At 60.8% G+C, this 20,336-nt stretch overlaps 1 protein-coding gene across 1 annotated transcript in view; it reads right to left on the bottom strand.

Moving 5' to 3' along the window:
* Positions 1 to 1,801: 1,801 nt before the first annotated feature.
* The window catches only part of LOC122102710 (mucin-2-like), a 34,000-nt gene continuing 15,465 nt past the window's right edge, over positions 1,802 to 20,336 (bottom strand). Inside the window, exons 28-50 of the mRNA XM_042673443.1 lie at positions 20,050 to 20,259; positions 18,131 to 18,900; positions 15,662 to 17,851; positions 11,953 to 15,382; positions 11,014 to 11,244; positions 10,451 to 10,695; positions 9,872 to 10,046; positions 9,078 to 9,325; positions 8,669 to 8,852; positions 8,216 to 8,441; positions 7,110 to 7,288; positions 6,698 to 6,774; positions 6,495 to 6,585; positions 6,137 to 6,168; positions 4,239 to 4,416; positions 3,934 to 4,038; positions 3,731 to 3,771; positions 3,446 to 3,568; positions 3,086 to 3,184; positions 2,671 to 2,799; positions 2,477 to 2,516; positions 2,119 to 2,245; positions 1,802 to 2,024 (exon numbers count right to left, since the gene is read on the bottom strand). Of these exons, the coding sequence (XP_042529377.1) occupies positions 1,802 to 2,024; positions 2,119 to 2,245; positions 2,477 to 2,516; positions 2,671 to 2,799; positions 3,086 to 3,184; positions 3,446 to 3,568; positions 3,731 to 3,771; positions 3,934 to 4,038; positions 4,239 to 4,416; positions 6,137 to 6,168; positions 6,495 to 6,585; positions 6,698 to 6,774; positions 7,110 to 7,288; positions 8,216 to 8,441; positions 8,669 to 8,852; positions 9,078 to 9,325; positions 9,872 to 10,046; positions 10,451 to 10,695; positions 11,014 to 11,244; positions 11,953 to 15,382; positions 15,662 to 17,851; positions 18,131 to 18,900; positions 20,050 to 20,259 (9,353 nt within the window). The remainder of the gene's footprint in view (positions 2,025 to 2,118; positions 2,246 to 2,476; positions 2,517 to 2,670; positions 2,800 to 3,085; positions 3,185 to 3,445; positions 3,569 to 3,730; positions 3,772 to 3,933; positions 4,039 to 4,238; positions 4,417 to 6,136; positions 6,169 to 6,494; positions 6,586 to 6,697; positions 6,775 to 7,109; positions 7,289 to 8,215; positions 8,442 to 8,668; positions 8,853 to 9,077; positions 9,326 to 9,871; positions 10,047 to 10,450; positions 10,696 to 11,013; positions 11,245 to 11,952; positions 15,383 to 15,661; positions 17,852 to 18,130; positions 18,901 to 20,049; positions 20,260 to 20,336) is intronic.

A 20,336-nucleotide genomic window follows, 5' to 3' on the forward strand; every position in this document is an offset into this window, starting at 1 on the left:
CATGGGTCAGTGTGGTCAGCATGGGGTCAGCGTGTGGTCAGTGTGTTGTCAGTGTGTGGTCAGTGTGTGGGGCATGAGGCCAGAGTGTGGTCAGTGTGGGGTCAGCGTGGGTCAGTGTGGGGTCAGCGTGGGTCAGCGTGGGGGGTCAGTGTGGTCAGCGTGGGGGTCAGCATGGGTCAGCGTGGGGGTCAGTGTGGTCAGCGTGGTCAGCATGGGGGTCAGCGTGGTTCAGCGTGGGGTCAGTGTGGTCAGCATGGGGTCAGCGTGGGTCAGTGTGGGGTCAGTGTGGTCAGCATGAGTCAGCGTGGGGATCAGTGTGGTCAGTGTGGGTCAGTGTGGGGTCAGTGTGGTCAGCGTGGGGGTCAGCGTGGGTCAGTGTGGGGTCAGTGTGGTCAGCGTGGGGTCAGCGTGGGTCAGCGTGGGTCAGCGTGGGGTCAGTGTGGTCAGCGTGGGGTTAGTGTGGGTTAGTGTGGGGTCAGTGTGGTCAGCGTGGGTCAGTGTGGGGTCAGTGTGGTCAGCGTGGGTCAGCGTGGGGTCAGTGTGTGGTCAGCGTGGGTCAGCGTGGGGGTCAGTGTGGTCAGCGTGGGGTCAGCGTGGGTCAGTGTGGGGGTCAGTGTGGTCAGCGTGGGTCAGTGTGGTCAGCGTGGGTCAGCGTGGGGGTCAGTGTGGTCAGCTTGGGTCAGTGTGGGGTCAGTGTGGTCAGCGTGGGTCAGCGTGGGGGTCAGTGTGTGGTCAGCGTGGGTCAGCGTGGGGTCAGTGTGTGGTCAGCGTGGGGGCCAGCTCCGTCGGCGGTCTGCCCCTGCTGGTAGTGTGGGACGGCCCTGTGCAGCCCTGTGAGCATGCCCCTCACACCAGAGCCGAGCTGCACACTCCAGGACAGCGTCAAAATGGCTAACGTGGGGTGACAGGTGGTCTGTCTTCTCGCTGGGCCAGCGTCTCCTCACGAATCCCCCCAAAAGTCCTGGTTTTCTCCTCTCCTGTGGTACTGGCCGGACCTGGCAGGTGTTTCTGCCTCCCCCTGCTGTTCAATGGTGGTATCTCCACCCGTGACAGTGCCGCTGGGGACCTGGGACCCCAGGGCTCACCCTCTCTGAGGTACAAGTGCACCCACCCAGCTCAGGGATGAGGACTGGGCACCGAGGACACCTGCCAGCCTGCCTCTGGCCCAGAGGATGATGACAAGCGTCCTGGGCCCCTCCCCGTACCCTGCCTTGATAGAGGAAACCACAGGGGCCCGGCCCACGGGGAGGCAGAGGCTCAGCAACCAAACACACAGGGCACTGCAACCTGAGTCTCACTTCACACATGCACACGCCACACACCCACAGAGGCATGTGTGATCTGTGTGAATAGGCATGTATTCACACGCTCGGTGTGCACACATACACTGTGGTACGCCTGTGGTACCCCTGGTGCTGGATGAGGGCATTGCTAGTGTGAGGGACCGTGGGGTTCAGGGTGAGGGTAGGAGGGCCTCTCCCACAGAGGGCCTTGCAGACCGCTAGGAGTCTAAGGGAAGGCCCTTCTGGCCACATTTTGCACTCAGTATCCATCAAAGCCAGCTCCCATTGCCTGCATGCAAAGCCTGGTGGCTGGACACTGGGTTGGGGGAGGGGGGCAACTCAGACCCCTGCGCACCAACTCAGACAGCACCGTACAACATCTGCCTGGGTTTATTATCAGAAAGCAAAAGATGGAACAGAGTCAGAAAATAAATATTTGCAAAGAGAAGGCAAAGCTCAGGAATCTCAGAAGCTCGGAGGGTCTGCGGGACCAGGCAGGGGGCGTGCGCGGGAGCCGCTCATTTCCTTCCCAGCAGCTGAGGGCTGGAGCGTCGGGCCCGGCTCTGCCGAGGCTGGGGCAGCGCGCAGAGGGTGTCCTGGCACAGGCAGCTCTCGATGTGCGTGTAGGTGTGCGCCAGCGAGCGGCCGTCGGGGCAGTCCAGGATCACCTGGCGCTGGCTGGTCTTGTACTCCTTACAGCAAGAGCATTTGTGGTCCAGGGACTGCACGTGGGCGGAGTACCTGGGCGGGAAGGGCGGGGTGAGGGCCGGCCTCCACCGCACCCCCCCGGGTGCTCCTCCACCGCACCCCCAGGCAACGCGACGCGGGGACTCACATGGCAAACGTCCCACAGGACCCGGAGCAGTAGTTCATGCTGACATTCTTGGCACAGCCATCTTGGGAGATCTCCTTTGTGACGGGGATGGTAGAGCAGGGAACTGCGGTCTCATTGCGGGGGATGCCTGGGGGGAGGGGCATGGCATGGTCTCACACGGGCTCCCGATGCCAACTCCCCCCCCCCGCAGCACGGCCAGCCCTCCACCCAAAGCAAGTGTCCGGCTCACACTGGGCTCTGGCCGCATCTGCTCCCTGGCCAGGCTCAGGCCATGGGACCGTCAACAGGACAGGGTCTCCCTCCCACTGCCCTGGGGTTCCCTGTGCCCCCCCGGCCAGCCCTGCCCAGCCATACTCACAGGTCTTACAGCAGCCGTTGGGCATGAATGTGATGGAGCCCTGGAGGGAGGGAGAGGGAGCTGAGGCCCGAGCCCACGTGGCGCAGGAGTGTCGCGTCCAGAGGCCACTGTCCCCAACCCGGGAGCCACCCCCAGACCACCAGGGTCCCCCAGTTCCCGCACAGCACACGCGGCCATGCCTGGGGGCCACTCACCGGCACGCAGCTGCTGCTGTCGAACTCAGGGCACATGATTTTGGAGACGAAGGAGGTGAGCTGGTTGTTGATTTTCGTGCAGCTGAAGAAGGTACACTTGTCGTCCAGGTTTGCCTGCGTTTCCCCGGGCTGCGGGAAGAGCAGGGCGGGTGACGGCGAGCAGCGGGCGTGTGCCCGGCCGGCCCAGACGGGCCCGAAGCGTTACACAGGGGGAGCTTTTGCCAGAAGAGGGAGAAGCCACTCTCCCTCTGGTTTTCAGACACACAGCTGTGGCCGTTGGCTACGGCAGCCTCAGAACCCTGGGGACGGCTGCGCCAGGACCTGGGGCTCGGTCAGCGCACGGCCATCCCCCAGGCCTCCCCGCACTTCCAGCAGGCCCCAGGACCCTGGGCCCCACGCCACCACCCCTGCGCACCTCTAGGATGATGAACTGGCCATTGGGCCTCTCCACCACGCACTGTGTCTGCTGGCACTTCTTGCAGCACTCACCAGGGACGTCCACGAGGTCAAAGCCCTGTGGACAGGCACGGCCAGGCTGAGCTCTGGGGCTTGGCTCGCACCCACACATCCCTGGGGGCTGCCAGAACCCCCAGTTTGGGGGAGGCCACAGTCTGGGAAGTGCCAAGGTACCGAGGTGTGGGAAGAGGGTAGACTGAGGCGGGGAGGGAGGAGGGAGGGGGCCATGGCTAGGGAGTAGAGTGAGACAGAGAAGGGGAGGGAGAGGCCGTGGCGTACAGGGTAGACTGAGGCAGGGTGGGGCAGGGCTGAGGCTTACAGGGCTACAGGAGCTGTTGCAGGGCACATGGGTGCAGGTGATGACGTTGAACTGGGTGCTGTTGTCCACGGCATGGGTGCACACGCAGTCCTCACACTTGGAGGAGTACACTGGGGAGCCAGGCTGTGGGCACGGCAGGAGTGGGCACGGGCAGGCGGGGCTGGACGCCCTTCCCAGGCCCCCATGCAGCACCGCATCCCTGTCCTCAGGGACCAGGGCTTGGCCATCTGCCCTCCGTCCCCCCCGCCCCCGTCCCCCAGCTCTGCGACCCCTCCCAAGGCTCACCTGGTACTCCGCATTCTGGTGCACACACACTCCCTTGGGCACTTGGGAACAAAGAGCGGACAGGTCATCAGAAGCCATCCTGAGACCAGCCGCCGGCCCCGCGGATCGCGAGGCAGACCCACAGCCGGGGGGTGTTCGGGGCGGATGAGGTGCCCCCGGCCGCAGGCCACGCCCCCGCTGCCCCGCCTGCCCTCCCCGCTTACCACAGGAGTAGACTGGACAGCACCGTCCAGGTACGACCCTCCTCTTCACCTCGAAGCCCAGCAGGCAAGCGGGGGGCTCCTCCCGGCAGAGGCTGGTGTTGCACCCTGGGGCGGGGGGAGGTTTGGGGTGCTGACTCCCACAGTCGTGACTCCGCTCCCCACCACAGTCTGCCCAGACGTCTGTGGGTCCAGGCACCTGGCCTGACCAGCCTCAGCCCACCCCGCTCAGCAGGCACATCCTGAGCCCACAGTGGGGGTCGATGCTGGGAGCCCCAGGAGGGCTCTGGCGGCCCGAGCGGCCTTACTGCAAGAGGAGATGCTGCAGCAGGTGTCGGCCGGGTTGACCTCGGTGACCAGGTAGGTGCCATCCTCTGTGCACTGGGAGGCGCCCCTCTGGCTGCACACGCGGGGCTGGCAGACAATGCCTCTCCCCCCCTCCAGGCAGACGCAGTCCTTGCAGTCGAATGTGAAGTGCTCCCCAAACTGCAGGGAGAGCGGAGGCTGAGCCCAGAGAGGAGGGCGCCGGGCCAGGCACACCACGGGACAGCCGTGGCTAGCCAGGGCCAACGGAGCTCTAGTGTGTGGCAGGTGAGCATCCCTTGGGAGGACCCAGTTTCCCCACCCCAACCCCCCAAGCTCCTGGAGCAGGTTCTGGAATCTGCAGGTGCTTATTCTGGTCACACTACCACACTATTGTGCAGGCTCACCCACATCTGCCAACATGAGCCTGGCACGTGGCAACCACAGTATCCAGCTGAGGTTCTGGAACCTGCAGCTGCTCATTCTGGTCACACTACCACACTATTGTGCAGGCTCACCCACATCTGCCAACATGAGCCTGGCACGTGGCAACCACAGTATCCAGCTGAGGTTCTGGAACCTGCAGCTGCTCATTCTGGTCACGGTACCACACTACTGTGCAGGCTCACCCACATCTGCCAACATGAGCCTGGCACATGGCAACCACAGTATCCAGCTGAAGAATCAGCCACACAGCCATGGCCACATACAGAAGACAGTGCTAAAGCAGCCCAAGGCGTCATCTCAGCCTTAGAGAGCATCATATGACTGGTAGGTGGGTGGTTAGGTACATGGATGGATGAGTGGATTGATGGATGGATGGATGAATGGATGATGAATGGATGGGTAGGTGGATGGGTGGATGGATGGATGGATGGATGAGTACATGGGTGAATGTGTAGGTAGATGGGTGGATGGATGGATGGATGGATACATGGATTGGATATGTAGATAAATGGGTGGATTGATGGATTGATGGATGGATGAGTACATGGGTGAATCTGTAGGTAGATGGATGGATAGATGGATGGATGGATGGATGGATGGATGGATGGATGGATGGATGGATGGATGGATGGATGGATGGGTAGGTGGATGGATGGATAGATAGATGGGTAGATGGATGGATGGATGACTAGATGGATGGATGGATAGATGGAGCATGGATGGATGGGCAGATGGATGGATGGATGGATGATAGATGATGGATGGGTGGATTGTAGATAGGTGGATGGATGATTAGAGAGATGAATGCCTAAGTAGATAAGTGGATGATGTCTGGATGGATACTGTCTGGACAGATGAACTAATAACCAGGTGTGTAAATGGATGGATGAGTAGATGGATGAGTAAGTAGGTGATGGGTAGATAGTGGATGAATGGATGGATGGATGGATCAATAGACTGACGAGTTGATGGATGGAAGATAGATGCATGTACACACCGAGTGAACAGGTGGATGAGAGGCAGATATTGAATGTATTGACTGATAAATGCTGGGTAGAGGATGGATAGTCAGATAGATGATGGGTGGATGGTGGGGGAAAGCTAGAGGAATACAGCGTAACTTAAATGACTCACTGTTCGGTCTTGAGGCTCACCGCTGCTCATGTCCACTCTGCACCACCCCTCTAAAGCTCGGGATTTGTAGAACACCGCCCCTCCCCCCCCACTACAATAAAGAATGACTCGCTACTCAGGAGGCTGAGATCTGAGGATCAAGGTTCAAAGCCAGCCTGAATAGGAAAGTCCGTGAGACTCTCATTTCCAATGAACCACTCAGAAAACCAGAAGTGGAGCTGTGGCTCAAGTGGTAGAGCATTTGCCTTGAGCTGAAGAGCTCAGGGACAGTGCCCAGGCCCAGAGTTCAAGACCCACAACCAAAAAAAAAAAGAATGCCTACCTCTCTGGGCACATTGTCGGGTCCCATGCAGCCTAGGAAAGGGAGGAAACAAAGTCAGTTAGCATAGCCTGGGGAGCAAGGGCCAGCCTTGAGGGTCAGCCTGTGAGTGAGGGCCAGCCTCGAGGGTCAGCCTCCCCGCCCAGCCCCTGAGTGAGGGCCAGCCTCGAGGGTCAGCCTCCCCGCCCAGCCCCTGAGTGAGGGCCAGCCTCAAGGGTCAGCCTCCCCACCCAGCCCATGAGCGAGGGTCAGCCCCGCCGCCCAGCCCATGAGCGAGGGTCAGCCCCACCGCCCAGCCCGTGAGCAAGGGTCAGCCTCGCCACCCAGCCCGTGCGCAGGGGGGAAGCAGGAGGGGGCCTACCACACGTCTTCACGCAAACGTCAAAGCCAGGGGCGTAGTTGATGGTGCCTTTGGGACAGAAGCAGCCTTCCACCAGGCTTGGGGACTCCTGCTCGATGGGGCTGGAGGGGGAAGCGCAAGAAGCGCGTGGGTGGCCAGTGGGTGGGCTGGGGACCCCAGGCCGCGGGCGGGGCCGGGAGCACCCTCCTGGCCAGTGCTCAAGCCGCATACCTGGACTGGCAGGTGGGTTCTTCCATGGGGCCGCAGGCCTGGTACTCCCTGTGAGCCGGGCACGCCATGGCTGTGGGAAGAAGAGAGTCGGCAGGAGGAAAGCCTTGCGGGACAGAGCCGCCCAGGTCCCCCTGTGGGGCCCACACAACTCCTGCTGTGGGGGACAGCTGCCACCTCGGCCTGCCCCACCCCCACGACTGTCGGAGGCAGGGGGGCGTCTGAGGGGGGCCGAGGCTGGCCGAGTTCCAGCAGCCCAGCACCGCGGCTCTGGGCTGTCCACCCTGAGGCCCCAACCGCCTGACCCTCTCTTCAGGATGGGCTTGGCCCATCCCAGGGCCCAGGCCGAGGCCCGGGCGGGGAGCGGGCGGGGAGCGGGCGGGGAGCCGGCGGACAATGGGCACTCACGGCAGGCCCCGCCGGTGTGGTTCCGCCAGGGGATGCAGATGCCCTCCTGTGCACAGAGGGCCGCATAGATCTGCACGCTGGCGCACTCCAGGCCTCCACGGGGCACAAAGCAGCTGTCAAAGACGCAGGCCTCGTAGTAGTGCTGGGGGGGCACCACAGCGTGGCAGGGCGCAAACAGGCTGCAGAGGGGAGGGACAGGCACGGGTCACAGGCCAGCCAGGCTCCCCGCACCGCCTCCCCACACCCTGCACGCCCCACACCTCCTCCCGAGAGCTCCTGAGGCTCAGGACGGGGCAGGGGAGGGGGAGGGAGGGGGCAGGGGAGGGGGAGGGAAAGGCTCAGGACACGGGGCAGGGCGGGGGAGGGGAGGGGGCAGGGGAGGGGGAGGGGAGGAGGCAGGGGAGGGGGAGGGGGAAGTTCAGGACGAGGGGCAGGGGAGGGGGAGGGTCAGAACGCGGGGCAGGGGAGGGGGAGGGAGGGGGCAGGGGAGGGGGAGGGGGAGGCTCAGGACACAGGGCAGGGCAGGGGGAGGGAAGGGGGGCAGGGGAGGGGGAGGGGGAGGCTCAGGACGAGGGGCAGGGGAGGGGGAGGGGGAGGGTCAGAACGCGGGGCAGGGGAGAGGGAGGGAGGGGGCAGGGGAGGGGCAGGGGAGGGGGAGGGGGAGGCTCAGGACACAGGGCAGGGCAGGGGGAGGGAAGGGGGGCAGGGGAGGGGGAGGGGGAGGCTCAGGACGAGGGGCAAGGGAGGGGGAGGGGGAGGGTCAGGACGCGGGGCAGGGGAGGGGGAGGGAGGGGGAGGGGAGGGGGCAGGGGAGGGGGAGGGGGAGGCTCAGGACACGGGGCAGGGGAGGGGGAGGGGAGGGGGCAGGGGAGGAGGAGGGGGAGGGGAGGGGGAGGGGGAGGCTCAGGACACAGGGCAGGGCAGGAGGAGGGGAGGGGCAGGGGAGGGGGAGGGGGAGGGGGAGGCTCAGGACACAGGGCAGGGGAGGGGGAGGGGAGGGGTCAGGGGAGGGGGAGGGGGAGGGGGAGGCTCAGGACGCGGGGCAGGGGAGGGGTGAGGTCCGCAGCTGTCCCGTGCTGGGTGCGCTGGCAGACCCAGCGGGTCACCTGTCCTTGATGAGCTGGCAGAGCGGAGAGCCGGGGCAGTCCTTGGGCCGGGGCGTTTTGAGTCCCGAAGTGGTGGTGGAGGGGCGCGCGGTGGTTGAGCCCGCGTGGGGACAGTGTGGCTTGGAGGGGTCGTTCACCAACCACTGGTCGGCGGCCAGCTCGCAGTCGGAGATGACCTCCCCACTGGGCAGCATGCAGTCGTCTGCGGTGTTGTTGGTGCAGGTGCCTGCGTGCGGGGAGAAGGGTCAGTCCTGTCCGCCCCGGCCTGGACACGCCCCGGCCCCGCCCCTTCTTCCGCCAGGCGCCTGGCTGAGGACAGAGGCCGGGAAACCTCAGGGGCCAAAGCCACCACGGAGGAGAGGGCGGCTCGGGGCAGGCCGGCCGGTGCTCACGCCTAGCCCCACCCTTCTAGTGCGGGTACCGGAAGGGGGGCCCCGGGGCCCCGGGGCTCACCGCACTGGCCCTTGGTGTTGTTGCCAAACAGCTGGTAGGGCAGCCTGATGGAGAAGGACAGGCCATTGTAGGAGATGAGCGCGCCCAGCCTGGAGATGTTCACCATGAAGTTGATGCCGGACTCATACACCTGCACCCCGTACTTCTTGAAGGGCAACGCCACGGCCTGCTTGTTGACCTGCACCTGCAGCGACACCCCGGGTCAGGGAGGCCCCTGGGCGGGCGCTGGTGCCCGGCCACACTGGGCCTCTCACCGGCACCTGGGGCTGCCCGCTGCGGCGGGGAGCCCAGCGAAGCTGGGGCCCAACGCGGGCGGTAGGGCTTCCATCGGGAAGGGGTGGACGCGGCCCGGGGCCGCGGCTCCGGCACGCCCCAGGGCGAGCCCGCGGGCCCTGCGGCCCCCACGTACCTGCATCTTTATGGGCGTCATCTGCGTGGTCTTGATGAGCACCTCCTGGGTCTCGTGCCTCACAATGAGCGTGCGGGGACAGGACACCTTGTCGTTGACGTCACAGTGGTAGTTGTCGATGTACACCCCGAAGTTGTCCACGGTGGGGGAGATCTCCTCCACCAGCACGTAGGTACAGTTGCCCTGGTAGCTGTAGTACAAGCCGTCGAAGGTCATGTAGTGCGGGTCACCCCAGCCGGTGCAGTAACCTGTGGAGAGTCCAGGGAGATGGTGCCACTCGGGTGCAGCAGGGACTGAGCAGCTCAGCTCAGGAGTCCAGAGACAGGCTGGAAGAACTGGTGGGAACGGAGCAGGCAGCGAAGCCCAGCTCCTGTTGGGAGAGGCAGCTTCTGGGCTGGAGTGGGCCTGGCCCCAAACTGTCTTCCCATTCAGTGCCTGGCAGCCCCTTCTGCAAGCCAGGGCCTGGCACTGGGCCTTCAGGGCCCGGGCTTGAGGCCCAGAGAGGACCATCCCCCCTCAGCCTGGGGAGGCGCCGGCCCCATCAGTCAGGCGGGGTCTGGGGGAGCCGGGGAGGACACGAAAGCCCTGGTCCATGGGCTCAGCCCTCCACAGGAGCCCGGCCACCGGGTCTATACCCGAGGAACCTGTGGGCCTTCTGCTCCCAGATGGCAGCCTGCGCCCCCTGGGGGAGGGGCGGGGGGCCTTCTGCTCCCAGATGGCGGCCTGCGCCCCCTGGTGGAGGGGCGGGGGGCCCGCGGGGCCTGCACCCCCCGGGGGAGGGGCCGTGGGCTTACAGTCGCACTCCCAGTGCCAGCAGCAGCGGTCAGGGTCCTCCACGCGCACCGGCGGCAGACCGTTGGAGCATGTGGGCTTGGGCGGGGGATCACACTCCACCTTCTCGATCTCCACCGTGTTGTTGTACTTGCACGTGGCCATGTAGCATTCGCACAACCACCAGGTCTCGTTCACCTGTGGGTGCGGGGGCCACGGTCAGCCGGGATGAGGGCAGGAGGCGGGGAGGGTGTGCAGCCGCGTCCGCTAGGGCTGCGCCACGCTCTCGGCTGGAGGCCCAGGGCACCTGCTCGGGTCGTAAGCGCCAGCACCTGACCACAGCAAGGTGGGGCACCCCAAGGAGCAGCTCAAGTGGTGCAGCACCCGCCACAGAGCGCGAGGCCCCGCGAGGCCGCAGCTGTCTCCCCGGCACCCCGAAGAAGGGCATTGCTGCAAGTCTCCGCCCGGCTAGAGATGGAGTGAGGGTGGGTGGGACAGGGCATCTTGCAGGACGGGAAGACAGCGCCCCGGGCCGTGAATGCCAGAATGAGAACCCACCCAGTGCCGACGAGAGGAACTCACACACAGACAGCCACACTGACCTGTCTCGGAGGATCGAAGTCTGGGCAGTCTGGGGGCGGCGGCGTGCTGGGGCTGGTGGTGGTGGAGGGGGTAGGGGTGGGGCTGGTGGTGGTGGAGGAGGTGGGGGTGGGGGTGCTGGTGGGGGGGGTGGAGGGGGGCACGGGGGTGGACGGGCAGGGCCAGACAGTCGTGTAGACTATGCAGTCGGTGGTGCAGTTCACATGATAGCAGTTGCCGCCGGAGGTTTTGTTATAGATCACCTCTCCTGCAAGGGAAGGGGAAAACCGGTGCTCACCCCTCCGCAGCGGAGGCCACGGGCAGGGGGACTCACGCGGCGGCTGTCACGCGTGTTAGTGCCCAGGCCACGCGTCGGTGGCCGTCGGGCCCAGAGGCATTGGAAAGGGGCCACCACGCAGCGCTCTTGGCTTTATGCTGGCTGGCGCCTCGGCCTGCCCGGCAGGGGTGAGCTGGGTCACCCACCCGTACGCCTGCAAACTCCTAGCTTGGACCTCGCCCTGGTGGTCATCCGCCAGGACAAGAAGCGGCCGGTGGCCCGAGCATCAGCCCCGCCCGCCACGGGTACCTGGGCCATAGAACATGTCATCCAGGACGCAGCAGGTGATCTGCGTGGAGCGGCTGACCCAGCTGGTGCTGGGAGAGGTGAGCGGGCTGACCGTGCCTGTAGAGAAGACCGAGGTGCTGGTGGTCCGCGGGGTGCTCGGAGGGGGAGAGGCTGTCGAGGGTGGTCTGGGGGTGGATGCGGACGACTCAGTCGGGGTCCCGCCGGTGGGGGTGGTCTTGGAGGAGGGTGTGCCTGTGAAAACAGCGCTCACCAGTAAAACCCGGAGCTGAGCAGCAGGCCGGGCCACAGCTGGCTGGGGGAAGGGCACCGGAGGCCACAAGGCCTCATGTCCGCTTCTCAGACACACACATGGTCACAGACGAGAAGCCAGGGCTCTGGGAAGCCCCAGAACATGCTGGCCAGACCTGAGGCCCGCAATGGGTGTCTGGGCCACCCGAGAGCAACAGGCTACCCTCGGAGAGGCCTCCATTGCCAGGCCCAGAGAGGAGGGCACGGGGCGGGGAGGCTGCCCCACCCCTCCCGCCCCACACAGCCCAGGCTTCCCTGACAGAGACGGGCTGTGCCCAAGCAAAGCCCCCCATCGTGGAAGCTGGGACTGCCACTCTCTGCCCACAGGCCAGGCTCAGAGGGCAGGGGGCCACAGAGCCCACCCCAAGCCACCCTGGGCAAAGCAGGGGCACCAGGTAGAAAGTGCTGAGCTGCGGGTCAGGTCCTCGGGACACAGAGCTCCCTGGCAGAACCGCAGCTCTCCCGGGCAAGGAGGAACGGCAGTGGCTCCTGTCCACTGACCTGGAGGGGCCGGGGTGGCAGCTGCGGGGGGACCCAGACTCCCCACGCAGAGTGTGCTGCCCCAACAGTGACCCAGGTGTCCCTGTGGTGGTCACAGGGTCTCTGCGGTGGCACACGGTGAGCTGGCACCATACAGTGGCAGAGATATACGGGTGGGTGGGTGGGGTAGCTTACCTGTGGTGGTGGCCGTACTGGTGGGAGAGGTCAGAGTTGCAGTCTTTGGGGTGGAAGGTGTGGAGGTTGGCGGAGTCGTAGTTCTTGGTGTTGGAGAAGTGGTGACGGTGGTTGTTTCAGGGACGGTGGGTGTTGGTGTTGCAGAAGTTGAGGATGTGGAGGTTGATGGGGTGGTGGGTGTTTGTGTAGTGGTGGATGTGGAGGTTGGTGGGGTGGTAGGTGTTGGTGTTGGTGTTGGTGAAGTGATGGATGTGGAGGTTGGTGGGGTGGTAGGTGTTGGTGTTGAAGTGGTGGATGTGGAGGTTGATGGGGTGGTAGGTGTTGGTGTTGAAGTGGTGGATGTGGAGGTTGGTGGGGTGGTAGGTGTTGGTGTTGGTGTTGGTGTTGAAGTGGTGGATGTGGATGTTGGTGGGGTGGTAGGTGTTGGTGTTGGTGTTGGGGAAGTGGTGGATATAGAGGTTGGTGGAGTGGTAGGTGTTGGTGTTGAAGTGGTGGATGTGGAGGTTGGTGGGGTGGTAGTTGTTGGTGTTGGTGTTGAAATGGTGGATGTGGATATTGGTGGGGTGGTAGGTGTTGGTGTTGAAGTGGTGGATGTGGAGGTTGGTGGGGTGGTAGGTGTTGGTGTTGAAGTGGTGGATGTGGAGGTTGGTGGGGTGGTAGGTGTTGGTGTTGAAGTGGTGGATGTGGAGGTTGGTGGGGTGGTATGTGTTGGTGTTGGTGTTGGGGAAGTGGTGGATGTAGAGGTTGGTGGAGTGGTAGATGTTGGTGTTGAAGTGGTGGATGTGGAGGTTGGTGGGGTGGTAGGTGTTGGTGTTGAAGTGGTGGATATGGAGGTTGGTGGGGTGGTAGGTGTTGGTGTTGGTGTTGGGGAAGTGGTGGATGTAGAGGTTGGTGGAGTGGTAGGTGTTGGTGTTGAAGTGGTGGATGTGGAGGTTGGTGGAGTGGTAGTTGTTGGTGTTGGTGTTGGTGTTGAAATGGTGGATGTGGATGTTGGTGGGGTGGTAGGTGTTGGTGTTGAAGTGGTGAATGTGGAGGTTGGTGGGGTGGTAGGTGTTGGTGTTGAAGTGGTGGATGTGGAGGTTGGTGGAGTGGTAGTTGTTGGTGTTGGTGTTGGTGTTGAAGTGGTGGATGTGGATGTTGGTGGAGTGGTAGGTGTTGGTGTTGAAGTGGTGGATGTGGAGGTTGGTGGGGTGGTAGGTGTTGGTGTTGGTGTTGGGGAAGTGGTGGATGTAGAGGTTGGTGGAGTGGTAGGTGTTGGTGCTGAGGTGGTGGATGTGGAGGTTGGTGGAGTGGTAGGTGTTGGTGTTGAAGTGGTGGATGTGGAGGTTGGTGGAGTGGTAGTTGGTGTTGGTGTTGGTGTTGAAGTGGTGGATGTGGAGGTTGGTGGAGTGGTAGGAGTTGGTGTTGGTGTTAGTGAAGTGGTCGATGTGGAGGTTGGTGGGGTGGTAGGTGTTGGTGTTGATGAAGTGGTGGATGTGGAGGTTGGTGGGGTGGTGGGTGTTGGTGTTGGTGTTGGGGAAGTTGTGGATGTGGAGGTTGGTGGAGTGGTAGGTGTTGGTGTTGGTGAAGTGGTGGATGTGGAGGTTGGTGGAGTGGAAGGTGTTGGTGTTGGTATTGGTGAAGTTGTGGATGTGGAGGTTGGTGGAGTGGTAGGTGTTGGTGTTGGTATTGGTGAAGTGGTGGATGTGGAGGTTGGTGGGGTGGTAGGTGTTGGTGTTGGTGTTGGGGAAGTGGTGGATGTGGTCGTTTCAGGGGTGCTGGGTGTTGGTGTTGGTGTTGGTGAGGTGGTGGATGTGGAGGTTGGTGGGGTGGTAGGTGTTGGTGTTGGTGTTGGGGAAGTGGTGGATGTAGAGGTTGGTGGAGTGGTAGGTGTTGGTGTTGGTGTTGGTGTTGAAGTGGTGGATGTGGATGTTGGTGGGGTGGTGGTTGGTGGGGTGGGAGAAGTGGTGGATGTGGAGGTTGGTGGAGTGGAAGGTGTTGGTGTTGGTATTGGTGAAGTTGTGGATGTGGAGGTTGGTGGAGTGGTAGGTGTTGGTGTTGGTATTGGTGAAGTGGTGGATGTGGAGGTTGGTGGGGTGGTAGGTGTTGGTGTTGGTGTTGGGGAAGTGGTGGATGTGGTCGTTTCAGGGGTGCTGGGTGTTGGTGTTGGTGTTGGTGAGGTGGTGGATGTGGAGGTTGGTGTAGTGGTGGGTGTTGGTGTTGGGGTTGGGGAAGTGGTGGATGTGGAGGTTGGTGGAGTGGTAGGTGTTGGTGTTGGTGTTGGTGTTGAAGTGGTGGATGTGGATGTTGGTGGGGTGGTGGTTGGTGGGGTGGGAGAAGTGGTGGATGTGGAGGTTGGTGGAGTGGTAGGTGTTGGTGTTGGTGTTGGGGAAGTAGTGGAAGTGGAGGTTGGTGGAGTGGTAGGTGTTGGTGTTGAAGTGGAAGATGTGGAGGTTGGTGGAGTGGTAGTTGTTGGTGTTGGTATTGGTGTTGAAGTGGTGGATGTTGGTGGGGTGGTGGTTGGTGGGGTGGGAGAAGTGGTGGATGTGGATGTTGGTGGGGTGGTAGGTGTTGGTGTTGAAGTAGTGGATGTGGAGGTTGGTGGGGTGGTAGGTGTTGGTGTTGGTGTTGGTGTTGAAGTGGTGGATGTGGAGGTTGGTGGAGTGGTGGTTGGTGGGGTGGGAGAGGTGGTGGATGTGGAGGTTGGTGGAGTAGTAGGTGTTGGTGTTGGTGTTGAAGTGGTGGATGTGGAGGTTGGTGGAGTGGTAGGTGTTGGTGTTGAAGTGGAAGATGTGGAGGTTGCTGGAGTGGTAGTTGTTGGTGTTGGTGTTGGTGTTGAAGTGGTGGATGTGGATGTTGGTGGGGTGGTGGTTGGTGGGGTGGGAGAAGTGGTGGATGTGGATGTTGGTGGGGTGGTAGGTGTTGGTGTTGAAGTGGTGGATGTGGAGGTTGGTGGGGTGGTAGGTGTTGGTGTTGGTGTTGAAGTGGTGGATGTGGAGGTTGGTGGAGTGGTGGTTGGTGGGGTGGGAGAGGTGGTGGATGTTGAGGTTGGTGGAGTGGTAGGTGTTGGTGTTGAGGTGGTGGATGTGGAGGTTGGTGGGGTGGTAGGTGTTGGTGTTGAAGTAGTGGATGTGGATGTTGGTGGGGTGGTAGGTGTTGGTGTTGGTGTTGGTGTTGAAGTGCTGGATGTGGATGTTGGTGGGGTGGTAGGTGTTGGTGTTGAAGTAGTGGATGTGGAGGTTGGTGGGGTGGTAGGTGTTGGTGTTGGTGTTGAAGTGGTGGATGTGGAGGTTGGTGGAGTGGTGGTTGGTGGGGTGGGAGAGGTGGTGGATGTGGAGGTTGGTGAGGTGGTGGGTGTGGGTGTTGGTGTTGAAGTGGTGGATGTGGTGGTTGGTGTCCAGGTGCTGGTTGAGGTGGGAACAGCACACTCACAGCAATAGACATTGATCTCATAGTTAAGACAATGGCGGAATGGGAAAGCCTCACTTATCTCCTGGTCCTCATTTTTGCACACCAGCCCAATAGAGGGATCACATACCACTGTTTGTCCGAGTTGTTCAATTGGAGTGCTGGGGTAAGGCACAGCTCTGCAGGAGATGTTCAGTGCCCAGCCTTCACAGACATTTCCAACCAATTCAAAGTCACCTGTCCCATTAGGGTACAGTTTACCGGAGTCCCACCAGCCAGTCCATTTGCAGTCTGGCACACATGTTGTCTGAGCGGTGGTGGCTGTGGGTGTTGGTGAAGTGGTAGATGTGGAGGTTGGTGGAGTGGTAGGTGTTGGTGTTGGTGTTGGTGTAGTGGTGGATGTGGAGGTTGGTGGGGTGGTAGGTGTTGGCATTGGAGAAGTGGTGGATGTGGAGGTTGGTGGGGTGGTAGGTGTTGGTGAAGTGGTGGATGTGGAGGTTGGTGGGGTGGTGGCTGTGGGTGTTGGTGAAGTGGTGGATGTGGAGGTTGGTGGGGTGGTGGGTGTTGGTGTTGGTGTTGGTGCAGTGGTGGATGTGGAGGTTGGTGGGGTGGTGGGTGTTGGTGTTGGTGTTGGTGTAGTGGTGGATGTGGAGGTTGGTGGGGTGGTGGGTGTTGGTGTTGGTATTGGTGAAGTGGTGGATGTGGATGTTGGTGGGGTGGTGGGTGTTGGCGTTGGTGTTGGTGAAGTGGTGGATGTGGAGGTTGGTGGGGTGGTGGGTGTTGTTGTTGGTGTTGATGAGGTGGTGGATGTGGAGGTTGGTGGGGTAGTAGGTGTTGGCGTTGGTGTTGGTGAAGTGGTGGATGTGGAGGTTGGTGGGGTGGTAGGTGTTGGTGAAGTAGTGGATGTGGAGGTTGGTGGGGTCATGGGTGTTGGTGTTGGTGTTGGTGAAGTGGTGGATGTAGAGGTTGGTGGGGTGGTAGGTGTTGGTGTTGGTGTTGGTGAAGTGGTGGAGGTAGACGTTGGTGGGGTGGTAGGTGTTGGTGTTGGTATTGGTGAAGTGGTGGATGTGGAGGTTGGTGGGGTGGTAGGTGTTGGCGTTGGTGGTGGTGAAGTGGTAGATGTGGAGGTTGGTGGGGTGGTAGGTGTTGGTGTTGGTGTTGGTGTTGGGGAAGTGGTGGATGTGGTCGTTTCAGGTACTGTGGGTGTTGGTGTTGGAGAAGTAGTAGATGTGGAGGTTGGTGGGGTGGTAGGTGTTGGTGTTGGTGTTGGGGGAGTGGTGGATGTGATCGTTTCAGGGATGGTGGATGTTGGTGTTGGAGAAGTAGTAGATGTGGAGGTTGGTGGGGTAGTAGGTGTTGGTGTTGGTGTTGGTGAAGTGGTGGATGTGGAGGTTGGTGGGGTGGTAGGTGTTGGCATTGGAGAAGTGGTGGATGTGGAGGTTGGTGGGGTGGTAGGTGTTGGTGAACTGATGGATGTGGAGGTTGGTGGGGTGGTATGTGTTGGTGTTGGTGTTGGGGAAGTAGTAGATGTGGAGGTTGGTGGGGTGGTAGGTGTTGGTGTTGGTGTTGGGGAAGTGGTGGATGTGGAGGTTGGTGGGGTGGTAGGTGTTGGTGTTGGGGAAGTGGTAGATGTGGTTGTTTCAGGGGTGGTGGGTGTTGGTGTTGGGGAAGTGGTGGATGTCGAGGTTGGTGGAATGGTAGGTGTTGGGGAAGTGGTGGATGTAGAGGTTGGTGGGGTGGTAGGTGTTGGTGTTGGTGTTGAAGTGGTGGATGTAGAGGTTGGTGGGGTGGTAGGTGTTGGTGTTGAAGTAATGGATGTGGAGGTTGGTGGAGTGGTAGGTGTTGGTGTTGGTGTTGGGGAAGTGGTGGATGTAGAGGTTGGTGGAGTGGTAGGTGTTGGTGTTGAGGTGGTGGATGTGGAGGTTGGTGGAGTGGTAGGTGTTGGTGTTGAAGTGGAGGATGTGGAGGTTGGTGGAGTGGTAGTTGTTGGTGTTGGTGTTGGTGTTGAAGGGGTGGATGTGGATGTTGGTGGGGTGGTGGTTGGTGGGGTGGGAGAAGTGGTGGATGTGGATGTTGGTGGGGTGGTAGGTGTTGGTGTTGAAGTAGTGGATGTGGATGTTGGTGGAGTGGTAGGTGTTGGTGTTGAAGTAGTGGATGTGGATGTTGGTGGGGTGGTAGGTGTTGGTGTTGGTGTTGAAGTGGTGGATATGGATGTTGGTGGGGTGGTAGGTGTTGGTGAAGTGTTGGATGTGGAGGTTGGTGGAGTGGTAGGTGTTGGTGTTGAAGTAGTGGATGTGGAGGTTGGTGGGGTGGTAGGTGTTGGTGTTGGTGTTGAAGTGGTGGATGTGGAGGTTGGTGGAGTGGTGGTTGGTGGGGTGGGAGAGGTGGTGGATGTGGAGGTTGGTGAGGTGGTGGGTGTGGGTGTTGGTGTTGAAGTGGTGGATGTGGTGGTTGGTGTCCAGGTGCTGGTTGAGGTGGGAACAGCACACTCACAGCAATAGACATTGATCTCATAGTTAAGACAATGGCGGAATGGGAAAGCCTCACTTATCTCCTGGTCCTCATTTTTGCACACCAGCCCAATAGAGGGATCACATACCACTGTTTGTCCGAGTTGTTCAATTGGAGTGCTGGGGTAAGGCACAGCTCTGCAGGAGATGTTCAGTGCCCAGCCTTCACAGACATTTCCAACCAATTCAAAGTCACCTGTCCCATTAGGGTACAGTTTACCGGAGTCCCACCAGCCAGTCCATTTGCAGTCTGGCACACATGTTGTCTGAGCGGTGGTGGCTGTGGGTGTTGGTGAGGTGGTGGATGTGGAGGTTGGTGGGGTGGTGGGTGTTGGTGTTGGTGTTGGTGAAGTGGTGGATGTGGAGGTTGGTGGGGTGGTGGGTGTTGGTGTTGGTGTTGGTGAAGTGGTGGATGTGGAGGTTGGTGGGGTGGTGGGTGTTGGCGTTGGTGTTGGTGCAGTGGTGGATGTGGAGGTTGGTGGGGTGGTGGGTGTTGGTGCAGTGGTGGATGTGGAGGTTGGTGGGGTGGTGGGTGTTGGTGAAGTGGTGGATGTGGAGGTTGGTAGGGTGGTAGGTGTTGGCGTTGGTGTTGGTGAAGTGGTGGATGTGGAGGTTGGTGGGGTGGTGGGTGTTGGTGAAGTCGGGGGGGTTGGTGGGGTGGATGTTGGTGGGGTGGTGGATGTGGTGGTGGTTGTTGTGGTGGTGGTTCTAGTGGTCACGGTTGTAGGTGAGGTGCTCGTCACACAGACTTCTTCTGGCCAGCAACACTTGACTCGCATCTCGTAATCATAACAGAGATTAAATGGTGTTTCTAACTGCTCTTCATTCTCACAAGCAAAGCCATGTGTGACGTTGCAGTACACCTTCTGCCCCACGTCCTTCCAGCTGAGGTGGGGCTCCGCGGCTGACCTGCACTCGATGTCTTCAGGAGGAGTGGGGCAGATCTTTGTGAATGTCTCGTGGTCGCCGCCATCGCTCCCGCTCTCGGGGTGGTCCTCGTTGACCCAGTCAGACCAGAGGCAGCAGTCTAGAGAAACCAAACCAGTCTTGGTCATGTGTGGCTGGGAGAGGCACCTGCAGGTTTAGAGGACTCCGGACCTCCATGACCAACCCAGTGAGGCTGCCACCACCCCTGCCTCACCCAAGGACTATGTGTGGAGTCAGAGCTTAGGGCTGGGCATCCCTTACAGTCTTGTTTTGCAGCCTAGGGACGGAAGGGGCCGCGCAGAGCCACGTGTGGTGTGGCTACCAGATTGCCAGTCTCCTCAGCTGGCCCAAAAAGTTAAAAGGGGCTGATCACTGGTGGCTCACGCCTGTAATCCCAGCTACTCAGGAGACTAAGTTCTGAGGATCTCATTTTGAAGCCAAGAGAGAAATCCATCAGAGAAGTCCCGGCAGAGAATCCATGAGACTCTTATCTCCCATTGACCACCAAAAAGCTTCACAGAAGTGAAGCTGTGGCTCAAGTGGTAGAGCACCAGCCTCAAGTGACAAAGCCAAATGAAACTACAAGGCTGGGGCTGGGAAGGTGGCTCAGTGGTAGAGTGCTTGCCTCCCATGCATGAGGCCCTAGGTTTGATGCCTCAGCACCACATAAGCAGAAAAAGCCGGAAGTGGCGCTGTGGTAGAGGGCTCGCCTTGAGCTGAAGAGCTGAGGGACAGTGCCCAGGCCCAGAGTTCAGTGGGGACCAAGAAAGAAAGAAAGAAAGAAAGAAAGAAAGAAAGAAAGAAAGAAAGAAAGAAAGAAAGAAAGAAAGAAAGAAAGAAAGAAAGAACAAGGCCATGAGTCCAAGCCCCAGTTCTGACACAGAAAATGTAAATAAGTAAATGAAAAATAAAAAACCAAAAGGGCCCGTTCCAGGAAGGAGGAGTGTGGAAGGAGGGCTTTTCCTCTGCTCTTGCACACTTGCCCCCCCCACCCGGTCCCCGTTGGCAGTCCTGACACACTCATGACCTCCACGACCTCCCTCTCCTGCCCCTCTGACCATCACGCAGCCAGCATCACTTACATGGAGTCGACGGCACTGCAAGAGAAAGACGAGAAGAAGATGTCATCGTGCAGCTTCAAACATACCTTAAAGGCGCCCTCTGCCCGTGGCTCACACTGCTGGCAGCCTGTCCCCTGCGGTCTCCTCCAGAGCAAATGTGGAGGGGGGTATGGACATCCCTCTGCCGCCCCGCTCACCTGTCCGGGGGGTTGAGGTGGGGGTGGTGGTGGTGAGGGGCGTGGGGGTGGTGAAGGACGTGGTGACCGCGGTGGTTGGCGTGGACGAGGGTGGTCTGGTGGAGGAGTTACAGATGTTGAAGTGGTGCTCCACTGTTCCGTTGGGGCCACAGATGTCCAAGAAGCAGAACACGCCGTCCTGGGTCTGGTTGACAATTTTTCCTGGGAGGGAAGGGAAGCTGACCGTCAACACCGCAGGACCCCGCGGGCCACCCGCAGCCAAGTGTCCCAGCATCCCC

This window comes from Dipodomys spectabilis, unplaced genomic scaffold (assembly GCF_019054845.1).
Source record: "Dipodomys spectabilis isolate Male_0828 unplaced genomic scaffold, ASM1905484v1 ptg000837l, whole genome shotgun sequence".
NCBI classification, from domain to species: domain Eukaryota; kingdom Metazoa; phylum Chordata; class Mammalia; order Rodentia; family Heteromyidae; genus Dipodomys; species Dipodomys spectabilis.